We start from the raw sequence: 25,350 nt of genomic DNA, 5'->3' as shown, positions 1-25,350 counted from the left end.
ATGTATGTCATAACCAAATTACTGCATATTTTTGTCACATTTTAATATTGGCACATCATTAAATATCCTCCTATCATTGTGGGTTTCATTTACAGCTGATAATGGGTAATTTGTTTCGAAGTTGTGGATTACAAAAATATTATTCAGAGCAAAATTACGATTGATGCAATTTTTTTTCATTCTTGAAAGCCATGCAGAAATGTATTTCAAATATTTCCGCAAAATATTTTGACCTAATTTTGTACCTTAAAATTTTAAATGGTTTCTGTGTAATAAAATAATTATAAAAGCTTATAATATTTGGATCCCTTGATGTATAGTTTGCTGTAAGCAAAAGTGAAATTTAAAATCATAACATTTAGCATCAAATTGGCCAAATGAAAGTTGTCGTAAAAAGAAGGTTAAAATTCCTCATTTTAAACAAACAATAAATAAACAATAAAATAATGTGAAAGAGTTATCTCTTCATTAACATCATATAAAAACAGTCTTCATACCAGATATTTTAATGTACCATGTTTAACAGGGTGACTCTCCAAGTCTTTTTAACTGCTTCAACAGTAAACAGCAGCATTCACATAAACATCACTTCTATTAATAACATTTAACTCCTTTTTTCCACTATCTCCACAGCAATGAGAACATTATCCATTATTTCTTAAGAAGTCTTGTGTGTTTACCTTTCATATATAGAATTCTTTTCTATGAAGAAACACTGATCTATTCAGCATATAATTATGTCTCTATTAATGTTGTTTGACTGGATTTGTAGACATCATGTAGTGTAGCAGACTGGTCCTCAAGGCTACGTTTCAGTCCTTCAATTGTCTGAAGAAGTATATGCCTTTGTAGAAGAACCATTCTGTGACCAAACTGTTCGTTCCCTTGTTCATCAATAATAATTTGGTTAGTTTTATGCCATGACGATGCACGCCTGCCTCGACAATGAGAAATTCTACTTGGAGACATTGTCTCATTTCTATTAATTCCAGAGCAGAATTCGTCATCAATTCCATTCTCCAGCAGACCTAAAGAACAAATTTAATAAAAGCAAATAAAATAAATTAATTTTCAAATAGCACAAAATGATAAAGCACAGCAAGTAAGAGTTAAAGCTTATAATTTCAATTGCAAATATAGGCAAACAGATATAGAAAGCAAAGATAACCCATCAAAATGCTCAAGTCTTTTTAAAATGAAATTGAATGAAGGCAAATTTGCCAAAGAGCATTTATTTTTGTAGAAATTATGCAGCATTAAATGAATTAGCAAGGATTTCAGAGCAGTTACGATTATAAAGAAGATAATTATAATTGAAGCAGATGCATTACAGCGACATGAAAAACCAAAATGGCAACACTTTGCAATAGCCTTTGAAAAGCAGACATAAGAATTCAAATCAAAGCAATTTAATGAAGCACAAATTATCATAATATGCAGATTGAGCTGATCTGCTACAGATAGATAGCAAAGTGAAATTTGGTAGGAAATAAGTTGCTGAATGAAATTTCCCAGTAAAAACTTCTTTTAATGCTATGTGGAATTCTTTATGGCATTGATCCAGGAAACCAAAAAAATCTCTCTCTATACCAACAAAGAAACTTTTTCATAAAATATTGGGAGATATTTTATGAAAAATGGCATCAAGTTCTTGTTTTTACACATATTTAGTTATTCATAAACTTGGAGAGTTAAATATTGGTTAAACTATGTTTTCAAAAAGCACCCTAAGTGTAATTAATCTACCCACTTCACTGCAAACAATAGTTTTGTCTTCATGAATGCATTTTCTCAGATAGCACTATGATTAATTTTCCACCAAAGTGCAATGTGTAGTGGATACTACGTGAAACTGTAAATAAATATGCTCTATCCTTGGAAATATTATCATGCATCATAAAATACCCACATGAACAGTAAGAGTCGATGGAAACTTGTACATAGAGGTACCACATTTTGGATTGGCACTTTGCTTCCGAACCATTACATTAAGTGGATGTTTGATAAAATTTTTGAACTAAGAAATTTTAAGGAAATATAAAAGGTTGTCAAGTTTAGTCGACAAAATCTAAAATTCTGATAAATACTGTACTTTCACATCACCAATTGTGTTGAAGCACCATTCTGCAATTATATGTGCAGTCACTTTCAAAAGTCGGTCCCCACAGCCAGTGGGAGCAACTACCAACATTTACCGCTGAGCTCGAACTTTGGGTATTACCTATGCACCTTCTGTGACTAGAAAGGGCCAGTTTGACTTACTTCTACCATCTGCGAAAGTCTTGCCAAGGCGTTCTTCACTATTCCTAAGTTCTTAGTGACTTCCACGACTCCTGGTGCCAGAAGACAAGGCGAAGCATAAGTTCTCAGTCATGTGATTCTCACCCTGATAGTATTCTGAGATAGATAGTCTGAGGAGTCTGGCTTGCACTCAAAAATACCAAGACGTATCTGTGTCGCAAAGCGCATATAAGGAAGAAACGAAAATCCGAATTTGCATCTGAAAAAGGATTCTAAAAGTTGCCTACATAATAACCCTCCAGATCATGCCTTTAAAAAATGACTACCAATCATCATCAATGCATATTTCTCTATATTTCAGCATTTTAGACACTCTATTATGGCGCTCCGATAGGGGTATTCATTAATTCTAAGCATTTTCTTAGGATATATATTATCCTACAGTTGTCTACATATCTCATCACAGGAGAAATCAAAACTACTAATGTCTGCTTAATTATTATGTTTACTTCATTATGACATTTATTCAGTAGCGGATACAGAAAAAAACTCAAGGGGAGGTGCAAAAGATATTTTGAGCTACCTATACTTTTATCATAATGAAAAATAATCAAGTTACATGCAAAATTTTAGATAGTTTTATTTAAACTGATTATATGCATATACAAGACACTACTATCTTATCATATAAAAAATTTACAATTGCAATTCTGCAATGCTTGGCTATGCTGGCAGCCCCGCAAGAGCCCACCCCCTTTGCCTCCCATATGTATCCGCCACTGGATTTATTCCAGTCATTACTAACATTTCCCAAAGCAAATATTTAAACAATGCTTAATATATTCCAGTTATTAGTAAGTATGCAGTTATCATAAATGTATATTTGATTAAAAAAAAACCAAGGGAAGCATTAATAACATGACTTGTTTTCCCATTTCTTGCCATTTTAAGACACATTTAGTATATTTTTTATCTTTATCCCTTACATTGAGAGGTTAAACTATGCTTTCCCATTTTTGTTCCATTTTATCTGCTAGAATCAGTATACATTGGTGCCTGTTAATATCATGCATATCAACGTTCTCCACATTATTTTATATAAGTGGTTTCACAGCAATGGTAGAACTTATACTCACATAAAGAATACCCTGAGTCAGTCTTACGGGTGAACAAATACTGATCATATTCCTACGAACACAAAACTACTCATATATAATTTTCATCTGATAAAACTAAACGACATGTTTACTAAACGACACAGATGTTTCTCTCTCTTCCTCGGGCGATGGGTTACTTGCTGGAAAAACCTTAAATTCTTCTCTGCTTTCCTCAACGGTGCAATTGTTTGGATGTGGGGGGAAGGAGGGTTTACGGGGTCTTCCTACCTCTGAAATCATGCTTGGGGCTCTTGGCGAGGGTTATAGTGGTCAAGTTGCACCATTTGCACTACCTGATCAAGTCAAATTGATCCCCAGTGGACAAGGAACGTGTAAGCAATACGTGAAGGTCGACTTTGGAAAATAAGAGAGACGGCTGTGCCGGGTTTGTGGACCGACTTTTGAAAATGACTGTACCACATGCATCTCTTTTCCAGTCAAAAGAGTAATTTCAAATATAAATCTAGACTATTGGCATCATATTATACTTGGATTTGTGAAACAAAGCAAAAATTATAGATTACTTATGTCATAATAAAGTCTATCAGTACACAACCTACCGAATTTCAAAAATATATTACTCAGAGCATATTGTACATAATGATTTATAACTATCATAAGATATCAAAAAACAACTCTGGCATATTTTCTGGAGAGCACTAACAATCTTAAATCTTCAAATATATCATCTCAAAGGAAAGTTAGTAACATTTAAAGACTTCAAATCCAGCATGTTTCGTTTTAAATGGTTAATTTCATTGGATTTAAATCTCAACTAACAATGATAAATTCACATTTATATCTAGTCTGTAAAGAATAGAATACACTTATCATGAAAAAATGATAGAGCTTAGAGGCATTATCTCTTAAATATACTCTCATATTTGGGTAATATATAATATCACTTTTCATGTAAAACATAAGTGCGGACAATTAGCTATCAAGTATTGTCTACAGCTACAATAGAGGTTCTTATTTTACAACTGTAATATCCATATATTTACCACACAATGATCCTAAAGAAGAAGTGCAAGATGATCTAAGTCTTTATTCTACAGACAAACTGAGTTGAGATTCAACTATTGACTTATTTCCCCAAGATGGTTAAGAAAAAAATGCAGAACATCCGATTACCTAAATTCTATTCTGCAGGCAGGCACATATATAAGTGAGATAGCGATGCAGCACATGATTAAAGCCATTGAAAAATTGGTGACAGAGTTTGAGCTCAAAGTTAAATTTGTTCTTCATGGGATTGTTTAATATGCTAAATGGAAACCTTGACAAGAATGTGCATAAGTAGCGATACTTCCACTGACTGAATCATGCATATGTCTGCAGCAGTCTCATAAATTTTAAAGATTGGCTAAACATTAATGAAATTTTCAGGAATTAAATGAAAAAGTCCAGGAAACTGTAATTGTAAATGGTTCATGGGGAATAGACAAGACTTATCAACCTATAGCACTGGAGGGAAAGTGTAAGGACTTATTCTCCTCTGAGGAAGATCAAACTTCTAACAAGATATCAAAATTAAAACTACACATCTGAAAAAATTTCAATAGGTGGACGCAAATTGAATTCAAGAAAATAGACATGGCACATTTAGGTTAGTTTGAGGCCGTAAAAATACCCTGGGTTAGCAGTCATTTGATGCCCTGGGACTTGGTTAAACTTTGCTCACAAGCTGAGAAGTTGGCCCAGTCTATATAACACTTATATAGTACTCCTCAAACCCTTCATCTTGAAAGGTATTTTAACTGAGAAGTATATGGAAGGATATTTTCTCACAGGATGGCACCAATTGTGATTTGATGTGGATGAGCCCACCTTATCCCTATGCATATATACTTTTCGAACTTCATGAATCTTGCTGAAAATATGTCTGTCTGAAGATCAATTGACACCATGGAAGGAAAATTTCCTGTGACAAGACATAAATATCTAAATCAACTTGTCCAAGGTCTAATGAAAGTAATTCACTAGTATTGATATTCCCTATAGTTCTTTAATATTACAGGAATAAAAAAAGTACCTATCTCAGCAATAAAAGGCTCACTTCAAAATGATATGGACACTGAGAGTTTTTTTTCTCTCTTAAAAACAGACCACAAAAACCTACACTGCTGAATATCAAACTGATGGATGGAAATATTTTGAGCTTTGAATAAAACACTGCCCATGGGAAAAACCAGATAATGACTAACAGATACTAGAAAAATGGAATTATTCAACTTACAAATGCTCCCAAATATTGTTAAATTCCTATGACAACTTTTCACATTTGTATTCAGGCAATGTTTTAACATGGCAAGGTATTCATGAGAGAGATAGGCCCAATATGAGGTGAATTCAAAAGAATAAATGCAAAAATGTTACTTTAGGAAAAAATATCCAGGGTAACCTAATTGGCCCGTCTAATTGTTTCCTCTAAAGAACAGTTTGAGTCGCCATACTAATTCAAAATTGCAACTAAAATTCATGGCATAGAAAAGGAAGAGCCTAAGACGGATTTATTGAAGGATATAAAACTTGTACCCCACTGAATTTTGGCCACATCAGAGTGGGGAGACGATAAAGGGTAAAAGGACCACCGCATTAGGAGGGGGCGCTCCGACACTGGGGGACCTCAGGTCCCACCAGCCACTCCGGCCCTCACCGACCCCTTCCCTCCCTGCCGTTCTCACCTCGTCCTTCAACCTCCTCCTCGTACCTCCCCTCGACCCCCTCCCCCATCAGTGTCCGCCTGATCCTCTGCAGCGCCGCACACGTGTAAACCTTCCTCTTCAATGGCTCGCTCTGGGGGCAGTGCGGCCTCCCTTCCTCTGGCTCCCGCCCCACGCCCACCGACCTGAAGGTCAAGAGTCGGGCCTCCGCAGCCGTGGGAGTCGGCGGGTGGACACCCGCATGCCGACCAACCCCCGTGCCATCGTGAGGGGTCAGTGGAAGGGTTATCTCGGCACATTCCAACCCCAGGGTCCTCCACCGGCCCTGATTCCGATGTGGATGGTGGTGGTTGAAGGACCGGGAGCTTCTCCCCACGCCGACCACGTCATCTTCCCTGCCCTCCTCCGCAGCCGAGTCTTCCTCCGGGACTGGTACGGGACTCTGGGATGCCGCAGGCTTCTCGTCTTCCTCCAGACTCCGGCTCCCCTGCATCCTGACCAGTATCCTCTCAGCCTGCCGTATTAGTTCCCTGTACTTCCTGTCAGCCTCCCGGTCGGCCTTAGCGAATTCCCCCTCTGGACTGAAGGCGAAGTCTGGGAGCCTTTCCTGAGGGAGGTTGGAAGGTTGGGGTGCCACGCCATTGGTTTTTGGGGCCTCTGGGGGCCTTTCCTCCTCCCTCTCGGCCACCGAGTCCTCAGCCCCTTCCCCTCCCTGTGGGGGCTTCCTCTCCCGCCTCATGCGACTGCCCCCCGTGCTCCTTCTTGAAGGCCTTCGCCTCTGGCTTGGGGGCCTTGGGGCCGTGGCCCTCCGCCTGGCTGCCTCGCTGGAGCAGCACAGCATGTCCCTGCCGGGGCCCTCGTCCACAGTCCGCCGGACCCTCATCGAGTCGCGGACGTAGGTGCAGTGGCCAGTGTTGACAGGTGTACGGCAGCGTGCATCCAGTTCAACAGAGCCATTGTCGATGAAGTCCATCTCGTCGTCTTCGTCCCTCCGGAAGTAGCACGTTTCATCATCTTCCTGAAATATACAATTTAGAATTTCAGTGAATTTTGTCATGGAGAGTTTGTTCTATCAATTCAAGTCTATCTAAAATGTTGTGGACCATTCCAAAATTCCAACATAGTCACTTAAACGGTGGTGAAAATCTAATTAATTTCCTAGGTAACAAATTTCCCAAAACCGGGAATTGAATAACTGACCTTTAGATTTCCAAGACACTTATTTATATAGGTATGCATTATATTCTATGATAAGATTAAATATCACAACATAACAACATTAAAATATTGATGAAAGGAATATAGTGTGTCTTTAAAGTTGTTATCCATGCATTGCAAAGCTTCTTGCTACAACCTTGAATTAAATGTATAAAATGAATGTATTGTAGTATTTTAGCTGTACTGAGATTCCTTGCCCATGCATTCAACCTGGCAACCGAAAATCAACATTTTTCTAGATAATGGATTAAGTAGGAGAAGATTAATTGACAGGATATGTTTACAAAACATGAAGTTCTTATGTATATTCGAGATCAATATACTCCAAAACCACTGCTATAACATCATGAAAGATGGAACATGCATGTATTATTTCATTGAGATGTTTTTGTACTATCTATTTTTTTGTAACTTGTCCTTAGGACCCAAAATAGCCCTCCCTTGTGTACATTCAAATACATTGGGTTCTGTGCAGCTAGCTTCAGAGGTCTCATTTTCAGCCTTGTATCTTCTTGCCTTGTATAAAAATCTTGTATTTTTCTTTTAAATCAACAGCATCATATTTCTTGGAGACCAGTAATAATGACATACAATTGCAACGTAATTCGATTCCCATGAGAATTGAGTCGAGATGTGAATTCTTGAGTTAAGAACTACTCATGATTTTATAGTTAATCATATTTTTCTGGATGCCCAATGAATTTTTAAACAATAGTAAATGTATAAAATATGTATTCCCAAATTCACTCAAGACAAATAGTGAGATTGTGAAAATTAGGCAAATATTCAAAATTTTGCTTGTAGATGCAAAAAGACCTCATTTAATAGCTGTGTATGTATCTAATAACAATAATTATTCTGTCATTTAAGCTTTAATTTGATGAGTTTAATAAAAAATGAAAAATACACTTTACACAACCAAAAGTTCAAGTCAAGTAGTAGTGGATTGAGCATTTGATTTCTCATGCCTGATCAAAATTATCAAAACAATACATAATAGCCATTTACTATGATGTTGAATTTTTTAATTAAGCTTGACTTTAATAGAAATGGCAAGAAGCAGGAATTGCAATAATTGATGAGGAAAAAAAGGAAACCAATTGAAATGGCAGGAAAAATAGAATCTTCAGATTATGGAAGAACAATTTTGGAAAAGCTGAACACCGTAAAATGGCTTTGGGCCAACTACTCCGGGAAAGGTTAAATACAAATTAAATGAAACCACCTAAAAAGAGAAAACAGATGGAAATATCAATGTCACTTATGCATCTGTGACTGTGTTAAGGAAGGAAATTAAATTAATGAATTGCAAGACAACTGCAAGATATGACGAAGCATCACAGATGTAGTAAAAGAAACAAATACAGGTGGAATGCATTACATTTGTTTGCATATGAAAAATGAGAAGAATTTTAGAAAACTAAGGAATGAATGTACATATATTAATCCTGCATGAAAAAGAATACTGGAAACTGTAAAAATATAGGGATATTAGCATTGAAATGGAAGAGAAATTCAACCATTTGTATAGCACATAAGAGGAAAACGAATATATACAGCAGTATGGAAATCAGGAAGAGAATTGCATTACCTAGCATAGGAGGCATCTATGAACAGGAAGGAGCCTATGAGAGCATCGTTATGTAAGAGTTAAAGGAAAAGGTTAGTGAAGAGTCTGATCTGGAGTGTAGTGTTTTACAGTGTGGAAACCTGGACACTAAGGGAGGAGGACGAGAGAAGACTGAAGGCATTCAAGATGTGGGAGTGTAGAAGAATGAAGAAGGTGAAGTGGATGGAGAGGAACGATGAAGTGCTGGGCATGGTGGGTGAGAAGAGGCAGCTTTTAAATGAGATACGGAGGAGACAGAAAGTATGGATGAAGGGAGTACTTAGTGGGGAGGGGATGTTGAAAACAGTGTCGGAGGGTAGAATGTTGAGTAAATGAGGGAGAGGAAGTAGCAGAATAGGATTTTTAGACAGAATGAAACGGGATAGATCTTATTGTGAATTGAAGAGGGAAGTAGAGTAAGCAGTGGCATGGGACCACCCAAATTTTTTTCAGCACACCCTCTGGTCCACCAAAATAAGACTGACAAATTTCAGAATTGAAGTTCAAAGTTTAACTATATTTTATAAAATTAAAATTTTAATTATTATTTTATTAAATTAATTTATATTTCATTTATTATATTATAAAGTTTTTCCGCTTTCTTCTTAGAGGCATCAATTTTGCTGTTTTCCAAGTGAATGTAAAATGAATGAACCCTCGGAAATGCATTAAGGCGTTTTTGTTGCATGGCACGTCAGGAAATGGGTGCCATTCGTGTATGATCAATAAAAAAATGTTTTAAACTACATTTTGTCCTTCGTATTTATTCACGTTAACTCGTGGTAAGGCCCAGTGATGTAACTAGGAATATGCTTTGGGGAAGGGATGAGAGGATCTGGGGGGAGGGCAGCACCCCCTAGAAATAGGGGGTCCAGGAGAATTTAAAAAAAATGCCATGACTTGAAATACATTTTATATCATTTTGGCATTTTAAATTTAACTTTAAGCAGATACAGTTAATATATGTAAAAACTAGACAATAGTTTTCAATATTTTATGTCTCTGAAGCTTTAAGGGGGGGATTTATCCTTCTCATCCTCCGATAATTACACCACTGATCTGGCCCACCCATGCAGGGGGCAGCTATGAATTAAGGCTGGGGGGTGTTTTAGACTCAACTAATACAGGGGGGTATGGAATACCCACCAGCGTAAGCAGGAGTTGCAGGGTCATCTTCCCAAAAAACTTCCAAGCTAAATGGATCAAATCGTTGAGTTTTACAACTGTGTGAATAGTTTGATTTTTTGTTTGTGAGTCAACCGTCCCCCTAATATTACTTTACTAAATTTGTCACCTAAAAATATTTTTATAAAAAATTTCTCTGAGCTCTAGGAGGGGGGTTTCAACCCCCAAAACACCCCCCCCTCGCTTCGCCACTGCACCCATGTGACAAATGTTACAGTCGCTGCTGACAGTGAGGGAGGGGAGGACTGCCAGAATACTTCTTAAATACTCCAAGCAAACCTACCTTAATCGGTAGAATACTTGAATAACAAAAGTGTTACCTGTAGGTCGTCCTCGTCTCCGCAGTCGGTGGGGTCGCTGTCGCTCAGGATGTCCGTTTCCTTCTCGTAAACGTAGCTCTCGTCGAACTTGCCCATTTCGTTGAGCGTGGCGTCTTCTTCGTCCTCTTCCGTGCCGCAATGCGAGCTCCTCGAGGACGATGAGGACGACGACGAGGTGTCCGTCGACCTTCTGCCCACGCGGAGCGGCACACGCCGGGCTGACAGCGCGGGGGACACCCTCTTGCGGGGCAGGGCGAACGGACTGCCGAAGCCCCTGCAGATGACGTAACAACAACCACCACGCGGAGGAAAAGAAGGAAATGGGAGAAAAAATTGAGTTTGAAATTCAGCAACGAATTCATAGTACAGAACATGGTATTTCGTAGGAAAATAAAATTTTACAACAGGGGCGATCTGGGGGCCCTCGGCTGGGGCTCATGATGGTTCCCTCCTTACCGGGTGACGCGAGGGTCGGCCCCCGGAATATTTTAGGAATTTACATGCTTGGAAATGGATTTTGACGCCATTCTGGCCATTAATAAATTGATAAAAATCAATAACAAATAGCAATTTCGTAAGAAAAAAATATTAAAGAGAATTATTAAATTATTAAAGAGAATTTCACAGCTTAAAAATTAAATAATTTATAATGGTTCTATTATCTATTTAGTGTCCCATCTGACGGACGAAGTTTTGAAATTTAAGCGCCCTCCATAAAACAAAGTTTAAGAATTTTTAATTAAAGATATTACGTAAAAATACAAGACAATGCCATCTTGTGATATAAAAAGTTAAAATTGTGGTTCTGCAATGTTTGGCAATACGGGCGGCCCCACAAGGGGGGGGGGACGTACCCCCCATCTGTATTCGCCACTGGACTCTCCATTTTCTGAATCACACGTTCATTCCCACCGTCCTTTTTTCCATCAATTCTTTTCGGTTTTCAAAACTGTCATTCAATTAAATGCCAGGTGTGGCGTTACAATCGCTGTTAGCAGCCTTGCATTCTGATTGGCTGAAGGATGGTGCCAGCTATGGCTTCAGCTGCGGAAGAAAGGACAAGCCTAGCGATGGAGTAAGGGATAAAAAGCCCGTCCCTCTAACCATCGGGGATATGATTGCGAGAAACGGCCAATAATTCCGCCAACGCTGGCGCGGTCGCTGGAGATTTCCCTCCAAAGGGATGGAATAAATGATCGTGTGATTCAGGCTTGAGACAACACTCAGGTAGACATAATAAAGCCTGATTCACATGATCATTTTTTCCATCCCTTTGGAGGGGCAGCTCCAGCGACCACCCTAGTGATAGAAAACATAGTAAAAGGAACACTGAGTTGTATGCTCCACAAAACTTTAATTTACCGACCCAGGTTTCGACGTGTATACTATATCATTTTCAAAGGTAACGATATACAATTTGCGAGCTTATTTATACCTTAGACAGGGACTTAAATAAGCTCGCAAATTGTACATCGATACCTTTTAGTCCCTGTCTAAGGTATAAATAAGCTCGCAAATTGTATATAGTTACCTTTGAAAATGACATAGTGTACATGTATAAACCTGGGTCGGTCAATTAAAGTTTTGTGGAACATAGAACTCATTGTCAGTGTATCTTTTATTTTGCTTCCTGTCACCAAGGTCCACCAAATATCGCCATCCAGCCTCACTCAGAAATGATCGTCTCGCGAGATTATTTTTCCCGATGGTTCCAGTGATGAGGATACCCATCACTTTTTTCATCACTCGGAGAGTCGCTTTTTCCAACTCTGAAACCGTCACTGAAATCGCATATCAGCCATTCAGAATGCACCAGGGGTTTCGTGATGCCGGAACGCGCCAGAACGCCGTTCTGCCTCTGTTTAACGAAGGATATAATAGTCAAATATAAATTTTGTTGCCTCTAAATTTCTAATTAATACATTCATAACAAAAAATTCTAATAAAATGAAAATAATAACTAGTAAAAAACAGTAATAACACTTCTAAAATAAGTTAAGGAAAGTGCGTTCCGGCACTGCTAATTTTGCCATGACGTCACTGGAATGCACGGTCGTATAGAGCGACTGCAGCGCAGCTTTTGACAATCGTTGAAACGACGTAGGTAAATATGAACGATCAACACTGAGAAAACCGAGAAGTGACGGAAAGAGTGAAGGAAACAATGACCGTGTGATTTAAAGAAAATAATGCCTCGAGCGATCACTTTTTCGGTCCCCAAAAGTGGTCACTCGAGTGAACGGTAAGAGGGACGAATGAAACGACCTCGTGATTCGGGCTTAATAGGGCAGACAACACTACAGCTACAAAAAAAAACTATCTGATTCCCCGCGCACGACAGAGGAAAAGAAGATGAATCCGGATAAATCCAGGTGTGCGGTCATCCTACCTTGGTGTCCCCGAGACGACCCCTCCGCCCCCCGAGGGTGCCGGGGGCGGCGGCGACGGGCACCTCTCCCTCAGCGGGGGGATGGGGATGTCGCGGCCCTCGGAGGCGGCGGTGAACGGGGGAAGGCCGCACAGCGGGCCCGGACTCTGCACTGCCCCTTTAGTCGAAGTCCACGGGTTCGTCCGGATGCGGGTCCTCTGGCGTGGTGAATCGGTGACGGACGTCTGCGGGAGGAGGGTCGCCGGCGGCACGGCGGCCAGCGGAGGAATTATGCCCTGGTTCGAGATCTTCCGCCGCCTCTCGATCGGCGTGCTCGTCAACACCTCCGGCCGCGGGATGCCCTTCTCGTGGGCCGACTCCGTGCGACGGTGGCGCCGCGTGAACTCCTGCGGAAAGAATAGGGGTTAAACATTTTGATTTCGTATTGTTTTTCTTCCTTTTCATCTTCAAAATATAGAAATTCGGAGTGGTTGGATTCTATATTGAGTGTAAGTTTCTCCTGTGGCTCTGTCAGCACGCCTAAATCGAAACAGAAATTATCATTTCCAACTGCAAGTCTGGTATGCTACCAGCTACACCACCAACGTATCATCGTCCATGATGAATTTCTGACTAGGATTTCCTTTCCGTTTTCAAGAGAATGGGAGGGAGATAAGGGTTAACGATATTAACGGTTTCCCTCTCATTCTCTTGAAAACGCACCCAGTAGGAGGAGTGAAACGTCGAGTAAGAAAATGTTACCTACGCAGTAATTCCCGAAAACAACCACCATCATTGTTATATTGATTCCAATAAAAAATTCGTACCAATATCAAAATTACGCGTATTAAAATTTAATGCTTTAAATTGTTGTCAGTTAAAATTATCAACGCATAAAAAATTTTTGCGATGAATATCACGAAACTATTAGCATGTAACGTATTGTAGCTCAAGTAGTCGCGTGGCGCCTACCAGACTTAAAAAATAACAAAATATCAAAATTTATTCCATAAATGTGACAAAACATATTATCACGTTGGTGATTATTTCAGAATCATAAAATAATAAGACATAAGGAATATGAGTTTCCTGACTATGAAAATACGATGTAGGTAAATAAGAAAAAATGGCCCGGCGTCTGGTAAATACCACGCCACCAACGGAGGGTTAACTGCTATTAGGAATATTTTAGCCATGATATTTAAAAATATTGGAAGAGAAGGATAAAAATTACGGGAGAAAAAGAGTTGCGGTAAGATTAAAAAAAAACAAATTTCACTTCGACAGATTGAAAATTCATTCGTAAAATAAAATGAAAAGGTTTGGCTTCATGGAATAAATAATGTCGTAATTGCGGAAACGGGATACGAAGATATTGAAATAAAAAATGAGCAGAATGATTACCACAGATGACGCCTCGTGTTTAAAAAGCCCTTTAATTAAAAACACCCAAAAAAATAATTTTCATCTAAATTTTGGGGAAAAAAGGTTTTTTTCAGACAAACATAGTCGTGTAAATACATAAAAAATTAAACTACCTTATTTGCCGCTAATCATATCGAAAAAAAATGACGTCCGACCCAAAGTTCACTTGTTGCCCTCATCACATCAATGAAATAAAGCAGGAAAGTAATCAGGTTACGGGATGAAATATCATAACACCATTACGGAGGACATCAATGAAATCATTAATTTGGTTAGTGCTGTTAAAATTTATTAGCTTCGAATTAAATATATATCCAATAATTATTTGCATTTTTAATTAATTTCGCACCCACCGTAATACTCCCTCGCCATCGGTTTACTGCCAAACAAGTGGCGATGGATGCGCTGAAAAATATTTTTTGTTAAATTAAGCGGGAAAGGTCAACACAAAATTTTGCTTATATTCATTAAATAATGAGTCCTCAAATTGACCTTGGCAATCATTACTACGTACGTTAACTTAAGGTGCTAAATGCATTTGTAAACTATTCAACCAAGAGAAATTAGCAGGTGTATTAGGCAGAAGTTAAGGAAAAAAGTCCTTCCCAACACGACCTCTACGTCAGGATGTTTGCAATCTCGAAGAAATATTATAGGGCCACCGACTTAAAAGTCATGGGAAAAAAATGAAATAAAGCGACTTCCGCTATATCTAAGGCGAAGCAACCTAGTCTTCAGCTACATTTCTTAAAAATTAGGCGTCCATCGATTTACATGTCTCAAAATTATTAAATAAAAATAAATTACACGCTATAGCCCCTAGTAATTGCTCCTTGGACTTTTGACCCACCATTTACAAAAATATCCATTTTATGGTAGTAACACGGTCACAATTCTAAAGCCATGACTTCTCACTCACTATTCATAAAGTTTACAAGCGTTAGGAATATTCTTTTACGGATTTTAAGTTAGGAATATTCTTTTATGGATTACGCCCACAGAGGCAGCAAGTAAAAATAAAGCAACATTAATAAAAACATCATTATGATGAATTAGTATGAAAGAGCATAAACTTTTCACAGGACAAGCAATATCTCTGTACAATGCTTGAAAAACGAAAAAAGTGTAGTTAAAACTAGCACACTGATCCTGGTTGAAACACTTTTGTGTGAAGAATAACGATAATCACGGCTTAAATTACCAGCATCGTAGCTCGTATGTCCAGATTCAGTTTAGCACCATGAGCCAAAAGGTGGGTAGGGCTGCCTGTTTAATTTTACCAGACCGGATTAGAGGTCATTCAAAAATTACCAATAGTCAGTGTCCCACAGTCTATTTTCCGTAAATTTTTTGATGAAAAATTAATTATCAGAAAGTGCAGTAAATATAACCAGATTAATTTCTAACACACGGTGTAGTAGTAATTCACATCATAAATCTAGTTGATTTCTATTTTACTACACAGCGTAGAAAAAATTAACCAATATCCTAATTATTCCAACGAGAATTTTTTCTACCTAACTACCAAAACGTTATTTTACGACCACTTTCGTAATGTATGATTTGCAAGAAGAAGTTTAAGGACAGTGGAAGCTTTAAGGTAAATATTTCTCTGGAGCTGAATTATATTACAGAAATCGTTAACTCACAATGCGTAGGAGGTCATTGAATCACGGTATTACAGATACATCAATTATTAACGACTGAGGAAAATTCAGTTCCTCGAAAAATCTAATCAAAACCTCATTTCCTGTGTCCATCAAAATTCAGCGACGAAAATGTAATTTTCAAAAGCTAATTTTCATTAGCAGAATTAAATCCATCGAAGTAATGATTGATGACGAGATATATATCCAGTTTAATATCATTTACATCACGTGTTCGAAAATTATTGTACATAATCCAGGATTACATTTTGATTTCTCATCCTGGATGTCCCATGGAATTAGAAACGATTTTCCTTTATCATTCCAAATGGCACCGCCGAGGTGGGTCACTTGCGTGTGACAATTGATATTTTTTTCTATCCTTCAGAAATTTACCGCGTCGGAGATTCAATTTAAAAATTAACTTGATTATAGCAATGAAAACATAAATATTGGATCACCCCATGGGTCATAACACCCAAATTTGATGAGATTTTGCCCTTTGGGCAATCTATTTCTACCAATTGTGGTAAGTCGTCTTCATTTGATTAGAGAACAAAAACCCAAAGTACGAGGGTGGTTTGAAAAGTTCTCGGAATGGAATAGAAAAAAATGTTCTTACATCACTGAAACTTATTTTATTTTTCAATATAGTCTTCTTGTCGATTACTACATTTCGTCCATCGATATTCTAGTGCCTTGATACCATCTAGAAAATGAGATTTCTCTAGGCCTGCAAAATAGTTGTCAACTCCGGCAATCAGTTCTTCATTTGAAGTAAACCATTTTATCCACCAGGTTCACCATCAAAAAATTTAGTTTTGGAAAGAGATGGAAGTCTGACGGAGGCACATCAGATGAATAAAGCGGAAGTGGAAACAATTAATACCATAGTTCGTGTTATTTTGCCATGGCGACAGCACATTTGTGCAGGCGCGCATTGTATTGATGAATGATGACTTTCTTCCTTTGCTAAACCTGGCCTTATTTCACGTATATTTTGTTGCAATTAGTCCAAGAGGTTAGCATAGTATCCTCTAGTAATTGTTTGCCTAGTGGGGAGACAATCTATAAAGAGAATCCCCTTCACATCCCAGAACACTGATGTCATGACCTTTCCAGTCGAAAGAATTATCTTTACTTTCTTTGGTGGTGGATAACATTATGTTTCCACAGCTTTGGTTGTATTTTTGTCTCTGGAGAACAGTAATGGGCCCAAGTTTCATCTTTGGTCACAAACTGGTGCAAAAAAACTTGTTCGTTTTCCCTAAAACGCGTCAAACATTGTTCCGATATGTCCATTCTCATGCGTTTTTGATCCAGCGTCAAGAGTCGCGGCACTCATCTTGCAGTTAATTTTTTTCATTTCTAATTTTTCCGTTAAAATATAATATACCCATTTATATGACATCTGGCAAGCAAAAGCAATTTCACCCACTTTCAATCGGCGATCCTCCATTACCATTTTGTGCACTTTTGCAATGATTTCTGGAGTAGTGACACTTCTTGGCCGACCTTTGCGCGGACCATCATCTAAGCTCCCACGGCCAAATTAAAATCCTTTTGTCCTCTTGGTATCAGTTGACTATGAAGGAGCAGAGTCCACTAGTGTATTCTGGAAATCGGTATGAATGTCCTTTGCTTTCATACCTATCTTTACGAAGTACTTAATCACTGCTCGAGTCTCGATTTTTTCCACCTTCGCAAATCACTATTCGGGAACAACAAAAAAGTCACGACACCGACACAGTTCTTTTCCACGAGCATTGACGTGGCATGAGTTTACAGCGAATAGTCCTATGAATATCACGTGAAAAGTTCGTTGCACTAGCGCTGACAACTCGTGGTGATTCCGAGAACTTTTTAAACCACCCTCGTATTTTTGAAATACATGCATCGGTTTAAAAGACGCTGCAATATTGTAAAACTGAAATTTTACGCATCCGTCCGCACGGGTTAAGAAATCATATAAACATGGTCTTAGAGTCTGCACAAAAATGTGGACTTTAAAATGCAATTCATAAAAGATTTAGCGCAAAAAGCCTATTTTTGTGGTCGTCAACAATTAGGTGCAATTAGGAGATTTTCATGTAGATGACATACACTACGTATCTCGGAGTAACCTCCGCAACTGATTCTCAAATAGTTTGATTGCTCGTTGCATAAGCTTTAAAAATGAGTTTAGACGGAGGGGAATGTACAAATTTGACAAGCGAGGCTGACAAACCACTGACAATGAGATGATTTTCTGTCCGAACCAAAAGTATAGTGACTCGAGTTTAACGCTTATAAAAACCATATCCCATAATCTATTTTCATGATATTGGTATTACTTTTCTTGTTATTTTGGACGTTGTATAATTCGATTGAAAACTTTTTACCTCACTTCTTAAATACACGAATTAGCGCGCAAACAAAAAATCCTGTTTTTAAGCTATTATAAGTAAACCTCAACTTTAAATATTGGCCAAAGCTAAGCGCGCAGTGATAACTTTACCAAATTTATATACGTTATTGAGTGAGGATCGTCTAGCATTAATCTTAAGTTACGTTTCCGAAATCAGAGCAATTGTTGTTGTATTTTTTATGAAACAACATTTTCCAAGAAACGGTTACCCGTACGAGGTGAATTTTGACGCAGTTGTCATAGGCTAATCTTCCTCATTTTTGTTACATACGTTATCAATTGTTTACAATAATGCGTTGATTTTAGTATAAAGTTTTTACGCGATTCGTAAGCGTGCTGATGTAGCCTTCGCAGCCCTATTCTTTCTTTCAATTTTTCCGAGCGTCTTTTCCACGCTTTGCCGCCCTACTGCAAATAAAAAAAATTGCTCGGTGACACGCGAATTTTCGCGACTTATTGTACGAATCCATCTCCCATTCAACCATTGAGATTTCTCTCGACATCGCGCAGCCTGAATAATAACCAAAATATTTCTACCTACCTTGCAATTTCATGTAGAGTTATCTGAAAATACCGCCGTGGTTTTCAAAACGTGAGAGGCACAAGAATGCATGACTGATGAACAGAGGCAAATATTTTCTGAGCCATTGACAATAAATAAACGATGACGAGGGCCTTATTCGTATTCAACAGTGCGAGATCTGCTTTAAACTCATATTCGGAACGGCTCTTTAAATAACGGTAAAGGGCGTGTTGAAACAAGGGTCTGTAGAAGCGTGGTTTTGTAACATCTGCAAAATTCCAGAGAAATTTTCTTCATTGCCAAATAGAAGGTAGAACGTAAAAAACGTACTTTAGAATCAATAGCTTAAAATTAACAGTAAACATGACCATTCAAATAAAAGGGAATAAATGTAAATATGACATTTAAAAAATCAGTTTAATAAAATTGAAGGAAAAACTGAAATAGGCATTATATCAATGAATTAACTAAACTCACTTCCTTTAAATTTCTCCTCTGAGGAAGATATCTATCTTAGAACTATTATTCCGGACGCAACTCATTAGTGATTATGAACTCAGAAAGTTTGCGTGATTCATAAGTAACTTTCGCAGAAATAACTGCCAAATACCGTTGTTAGTTTACAATACTTACACCTTTAATCGTGAATTTATAGTTAAATTAAAAATAATGAGCAAGATGTACCGTTCAGGGAATCAAAGAGTTTCCCACAACTATGGCTTAAGCGGATAGTGGATACACTATTGGGTTAAAGCTTTCTTTAATCAGTTGGTAGTTAATTTTTTTGGATATAAATAAACTGAAAGAGACTTTTTTGAGAAGCTTGATTGAAAAAAATACAGTAATTTTGTCAGTAAAAATTTTTGATGCTAAAATATTCAAAACTATTATAAATTGTACACAATCGAGGCATTTTATTAGTATTTAGAGCGTGGAATTTTGAATTTTAGAATAATTTAAAAAAATAACATATTGATGAAAACACCCGCGAGCAGTCAGCTTAATGTCAATGGGTGTATTAGATTGATAAACATACACAAAAAGGACATTTCAGGGAATTAAAATTAGAGGGACTTCCACAGATTACGGACGACTATATGATAAAAAGTAAGATACTAAAATAAAAATGTGACGGAACGTGAGAAGGCCTGGTGACCTGGCTACACGACATAAAAAGCCGAAGAACACTCGTTTTTCTGGGGAAAAGCAACATGAGATCTATGGAAAAGATTTTAAAAATCGAGTGCTCACAAATCGGAAGAATATGTCAATTTCAGGGAAACATCCAGCAATATTTTGAATAAAAGATACAGTGTCCGGCGTGATGCGGTGGAAATCTTTGATATTCAGCTTATTATAACAACTTGTCTGTTTCCACACTAAGTATTTTATTTTCACCGACCATGGTTTCGCCAACTTGTCAATGACAAATGACACAAGTTGCCTTGACAATGGCTCAAGTTGCCGAAACCATGGCCGGTGAAAATAAAATAGTGTGGAGACAGACAAGTTGTTTTAATAAGCTTAACAGCAATACTTTATCATCATCTATGACAAAGAGTCGGCGTTGGACAGAAGTTTTTCACAGTGATATTCCGCACAGTAGTAAAACCTGGCGTAGAAAATCCCCTCAATTAGAAAATGAATATTGGAACATTAAAGTATCCCCTTTACTCTATCTCTGTATAAAGCAAGGAGCATGCTACGCTGAGGTAGAATTACGGTATTGATATGATTAAGGAATTGAGCATTTAAAGACCATCGAGATAATTCCTTTACTGAGAGTAGGTATGGATTAAAGTATCTCTTATAGGTATAGTGCCTGCATGAATCGTTTTCACTCTTTTGATTCACTATCGATTTCCTCGCCTGCCACGACAATGATGAAGCATAAATTTTTTCTCACAACTTCGATTACATCATTGCGAAAAAAGCTTTTAGAAAAGGACATTGGGGAAACCTTCATGCATTCCAATTTCTACGAGAAATCGTTGGAGCGGCGAGAATGGGAACGGTTTCTATCGCTCTTTATATCCCTCGTCTGGCACGAAAAAAAAACAATAAAAATCGTGTTCCTCGGACTTGAACGCCTTAAAAACCATTCCCTTTAAGCTAATTACATGCTATTGGTACTATCACTTTTCTTGTTTCATTTCGCGTTGATTAATATGGTCGAAATAACCCAAATGGTAAAATATAGATATTAACTAAAAACGTACCGTTTTTTAAAAAGCCTTTCTAAGTAAGCCTCATGTTTAAACATTGGTCAACGTTAAGCACAATTAAATAACTTTATGCAATGTCACCAATCATATAACACCAAAGTCGATATACTAAAACTACTCACTACTCATTCTTGACATTTTTATTTTCTATCAACGTATGTTTATCTTATAATCTAATATTTATTGATTTATTCCCACACACACACACCGAAAACAGAACACATTGGCATTTTGCATCGGTGTTTTCAATATATTTACCTATTGCACGAGCACGAACGACCATGCTCTGGATAGGGGCTACGCACCAAGGTGAGAGTCGAGCCCGCGACCTCTTATTTGACAGGCGAGGACTTCACCCTTCCGCCACCGGGCATTCTCTTTTAGCATAAATATGAATTTCGTGCATTCCAATTTCTACGAGAAATCCTTGGACCGGCGAGAGGTTTCACTAGTGCTTCCATTCCTCGTCTGGCTCGAAAAAATTATAAAAAGCGTGATCACGAATTTTTCAAGTCTACCAAGAAATGAATTGTCATTCACTACGCATTTAAATGAACTTACAAAAGTCGCCACTCGTGTCGCTGACGCACGAATTAATCCGAGTTTCACGGAGAAATAAAGTATTATTATGGGTGGCAACCGAAATTTGCATTCATAATGGTGTCATTTATCAAATTCATAATTCTTCAGTACTATTCCTCGCAATTACAAACATTTTAATGCAAAAGTTTGGAAAATAAATGGATCGGATAGCACACTCGTCACCACGCCGCGGACATTTTTGAAAACCGATCAAAATGCGACCGAAGTGGCAACAGAAATCAGCCTTGTGGGATGGAATTGGGCCTCCTCTATCAGTGGCATAGCCAGTAATTTCTTTCGGGGGGGGGGGGGGGGGGAGGTCCAAAACCAGGGGGAAAAGTAAAATAAAAAACAGGGTACTAAATAGAGTGTTTTAAACGAAAAAACTTCATTTGTTGAAGAAATATTTTGTAAATTCATGATTATTTCAATATTTTTTCCTTCATAAAGGAAAATAATTGTGTTTTCAGGGGGGTCCGGACCCCCCGAACCCCCCCTGGCTACGCAACAGTCCTCTATACAGTCCCCTTGAGCGTGTTCCTCACACTTCTCTCGCAGCAGTGGTAGATAGTCTCCTCAATTCCCTTTCGATCTCCCATTCATTCAATTTTCCCCTTTTAGTTTCCTCCGAGTCCAGAAGGTGTCCAATTCATTTATCAGAGGGATCGGACTTTTCCAGAGCTTTACCTCTTTGGGGCGTTCCTCTCCTCGCCTCGACCATTCCTCTTTTCCTACCTCTCATCGACTCCTCATCAATCTTCTTTAATGCCACTCTGCGCGCGCGTTCTCCTCCAATCTCCTTTCGTTTTGCTCTCTCCCGATCGCCAAGGCTTCCCAATCCATGTTTTATGTCCGACCAGAGTGTAGGCTTGATGCGAGGCTTAAGGAGAATTCATCGTAATTATACGACTCAAAACAAACTACCACCGAAGCACCCGCATTTCGTTTTATTTTTCTAACGTTTCACTTGCATAGACTAGTTTCTATCAATATACATATTTCTCTAATAATCTAAGTACAGATAAGGATCTATTTTAGCTATTTTTATTTAAAAACACCTCACTAGGTTAATGTATATATTTAATCAAGCGGAGCGATTTTAAGGCTTACTAACATTTTTAAACCTTAATTGAAACAAAAAGTGTTAACTCAAAATGTCGTAAACTGATAATATCGATGCGAACTCTATTTTAAGAGATGATTTTTATTTTAAGGAAATGGATTTTTCCTATTCATGATGGGGGACTGAATGAAAATTCATCGTAACCACACGAATCGAAACAAATTATCCCTGTAGCATCTGCATGTCGTTTTTAACTAACTTTTCACTTGAATAAACTACTCTATATCGACATATGTTTACCTAAAGGCCGTTAAAACACAGGGCACGTGATTGTGCAGGTTAGCACTGATTCAGTGGCACTGAAAGCATGTTGAAAATGAGATCGTGCGTGCTTGGAATTAGAACAGGTGCTACTTTGCCGTCTCGCATCCACGCAATCTCGCATTATTGCTGCTATACACGACGCAATTTTGATTGCGCCTTCATTGTACATACGTCGGATTGCGCAATGACGTGCCCCGTGTTAAACGGCCTTAATAATCTAATATTCATAAATTTAATCCCACACGACCGAAAACAGCACATATCGGGGTTTTCAACAAATTTAACACTTACAGGTACACGAAAAACCATGCCATGTATAGGGACCACCTACCCAGCCGGGATTCGACCCCGCGACCTCTTGTTTGGCAGGCGAGGGCTTTACCCCACCGCCACCGAGGCCGACAAAATATCCAATTTTTAGCTTAAAATCACCCCACTAAGATAAATAATATATTTAACCAAGTGGAGCGATAATAAATCGTAATCACATTTTTTAATCTTCATTGAATCAAAAAATTTGAGATGAAATATAATAAATTGATAATATCGATGGGATCCTGTTTTTTTACGAGATTATTTTTTATTTAAAGGAAATGATTTTTGCTATTCATACCTGTATCTACTTATTTTCAATTTTTTAATACCGTATTTGCACGAATCTAAGACGAGGTTTTTTTTCCTCCTAACTCCTGCAGAAAAGAGGGTTCGTCTTACAATCGGATGCAAAATTCTCGACGTCAATCGGGTTGCATAATTTACGTCGGAAAAATTATGGGCACCTGAGTTTGCCACCTGATAGCTATACAACGAAAAATCAACGTCAAAAATAGCTTAACTGTAATTTAGCATATTTAATTTTGTGTTCAAGTAAAAAAAAAACATTTTCCATTTTTGGGCAGCAGGCAAAAATTCGGTGCGTGCCGATCAGCCGCCGGGTGCACTTCTGCCGTGTCCGCGAGATTGCCTACTTTACCCTGGGTTCAGCTCCATTCAAGTTAAAGCTCGATCAACTCACAAAATGTTCGTGTGATTGGTTACAATTTGCCTTAATTGTAACGTTAAAGCCTCAATGCCGTCGCGGAATAAACTGCTACAAAGTCGTTGCATTTTTCTCAGAGCAACGGTAAGAAGGCAACATGATTTGCCTCTGATTAGAGAGATTGATTCAGTTGCCTTTCAGAGTATTACGATGGCAGAGAAAAGAAGTTATTACACTCCCGCTTTCAAAAGAAAAGTTATTCAGTGAAATCCCGATCTATCGTACCCATATTGATCATTTTCCCACATTCATCGTTCGCCGTTTCTTGTCCCAAATAAAGTTCCATATAGGCAATGTAATTTTTTCTCGCATCTCCGAAGTATCGCTTTCCCGCAATGATCGTTTGAAGATCGTGGTCCCGACATATAATTTTCCCGCATCCATCTTTTGACGAAAATGAGACGAAATAAATACAATGTGTCATTTATGGCTAATAACGACAGGCACATAGATTAAATCTTCCCCACGAAATGAAACCACCATTGGGAGAAGCTCAAAGCCGTGGGATAGTAACATAAGCGCATTTCCCAAGATCCGCTATCCTCCTCCATTCAGCACTCGCCTCCCCCCTCTGACGCTTTCCTCTTCTCCAAAATCAAACAAATGGTCCCAGCTAGTGCAGGGATCGTATTACGAAGACCTTAGCTTTGAAAAAAATATCAAGTTACACGAGAACAATAGAAACGCGTTTCACGCCCCCCTTTTCTCACCCACTGACCTTTTTCAGCCTACCTGCTTCAAAGTTCCCAGTTTCTGGAGGCCAACCGCTGCATGAATCACCTATTAGCTCAAAAGGTGTCTAACAATGAATTTCGGCAATTGGTATTATACTTTTATTAGGCTGAAATATTTGCAATGTGCTCGTAAGTCAAAAAAGAACGAGACCAAGCACGACGTATTTCTAACGTTATTTAAGTATTTGCAAGGAACTAATTGGAAAAATACGATAATGATTTTTGGGGAAACTCTATATCCTCGCAGCTGAGCTTCTCGGCAGTTAATGCCGCATTTTTTTTTTCCGAAAACAGGATATCAGGTTATTATCAGTTGTCAATTTTTGAGTTATACCATAAGTCTCACTTGTCAGAGTTACTGACGAAGGGATATCTTCTCAGGATATTCTGTTCCTCCCTAATAGCAATCCGAATTCATCCGCCCATCTGGCGCTACGCTAATTAGAAAAACATGGGTATCTTTGGGACAAAAAATTTCATGGCGCTGTCATATGGCCATGCTTCACCCTCAGCAGTAGGTATACTCTGCGTACGCCGAACGCGATAGCATAGCTCGTACGATTGGTTCCCTACTTTCCAGGGTGGCTTGCCTTCATACCACCGAGTGTTTTCCGTGTG

The 25,350-nt window shown here is 38.3% G+C and overlaps 1 protein-coding gene across 1 annotated transcript in view; it reads right to left on the bottom strand.

Annotated features, from left to right (window-relative positions):
* Nucleotides 1-490: 490 nt before the first annotated feature.
* Nucleotides 491-25,350, bottom strand: part of LOC124154261 (protein PRRC2A) — a 309,532-nt gene continuing 284,672 nt past the window's right edge. Inside the window, exons 6-9 of the mRNA XM_046527869.1 lie at nt 12,786-13,171; nt 10,397-10,670; nt 6,086-7,082; nt 491-1,028 (exon numbers count right to left, since the gene is read on the bottom strand). Coding sequence (XP_046383825.1) covers nt 736-1,028; nt 6,086-7,082; nt 10,397-10,670; nt 12,786-13,171 — 1,950 coding nt within the window. The 3' untranslated portion in view covers nt 491-735. The remainder of the gene's footprint in view (nt 1,029-6,085; nt 7,083-10,396; nt 10,671-12,785; nt 13,172-25,350) is intronic.

Source organism: Ischnura elegans, chromosome 2 (assembly GCF_921293095.1).
Source record: "Ischnura elegans chromosome 2, ioIscEleg1.1, whole genome shotgun sequence".
Taxonomy (NCBI): Eukaryota; Metazoa; Arthropoda; class Insecta; order Odonata; family Coenagrionidae; genus Ischnura; species Ischnura elegans.
This window is presented reverse-complemented; position numbering and strand designations above follow the sequence as displayed.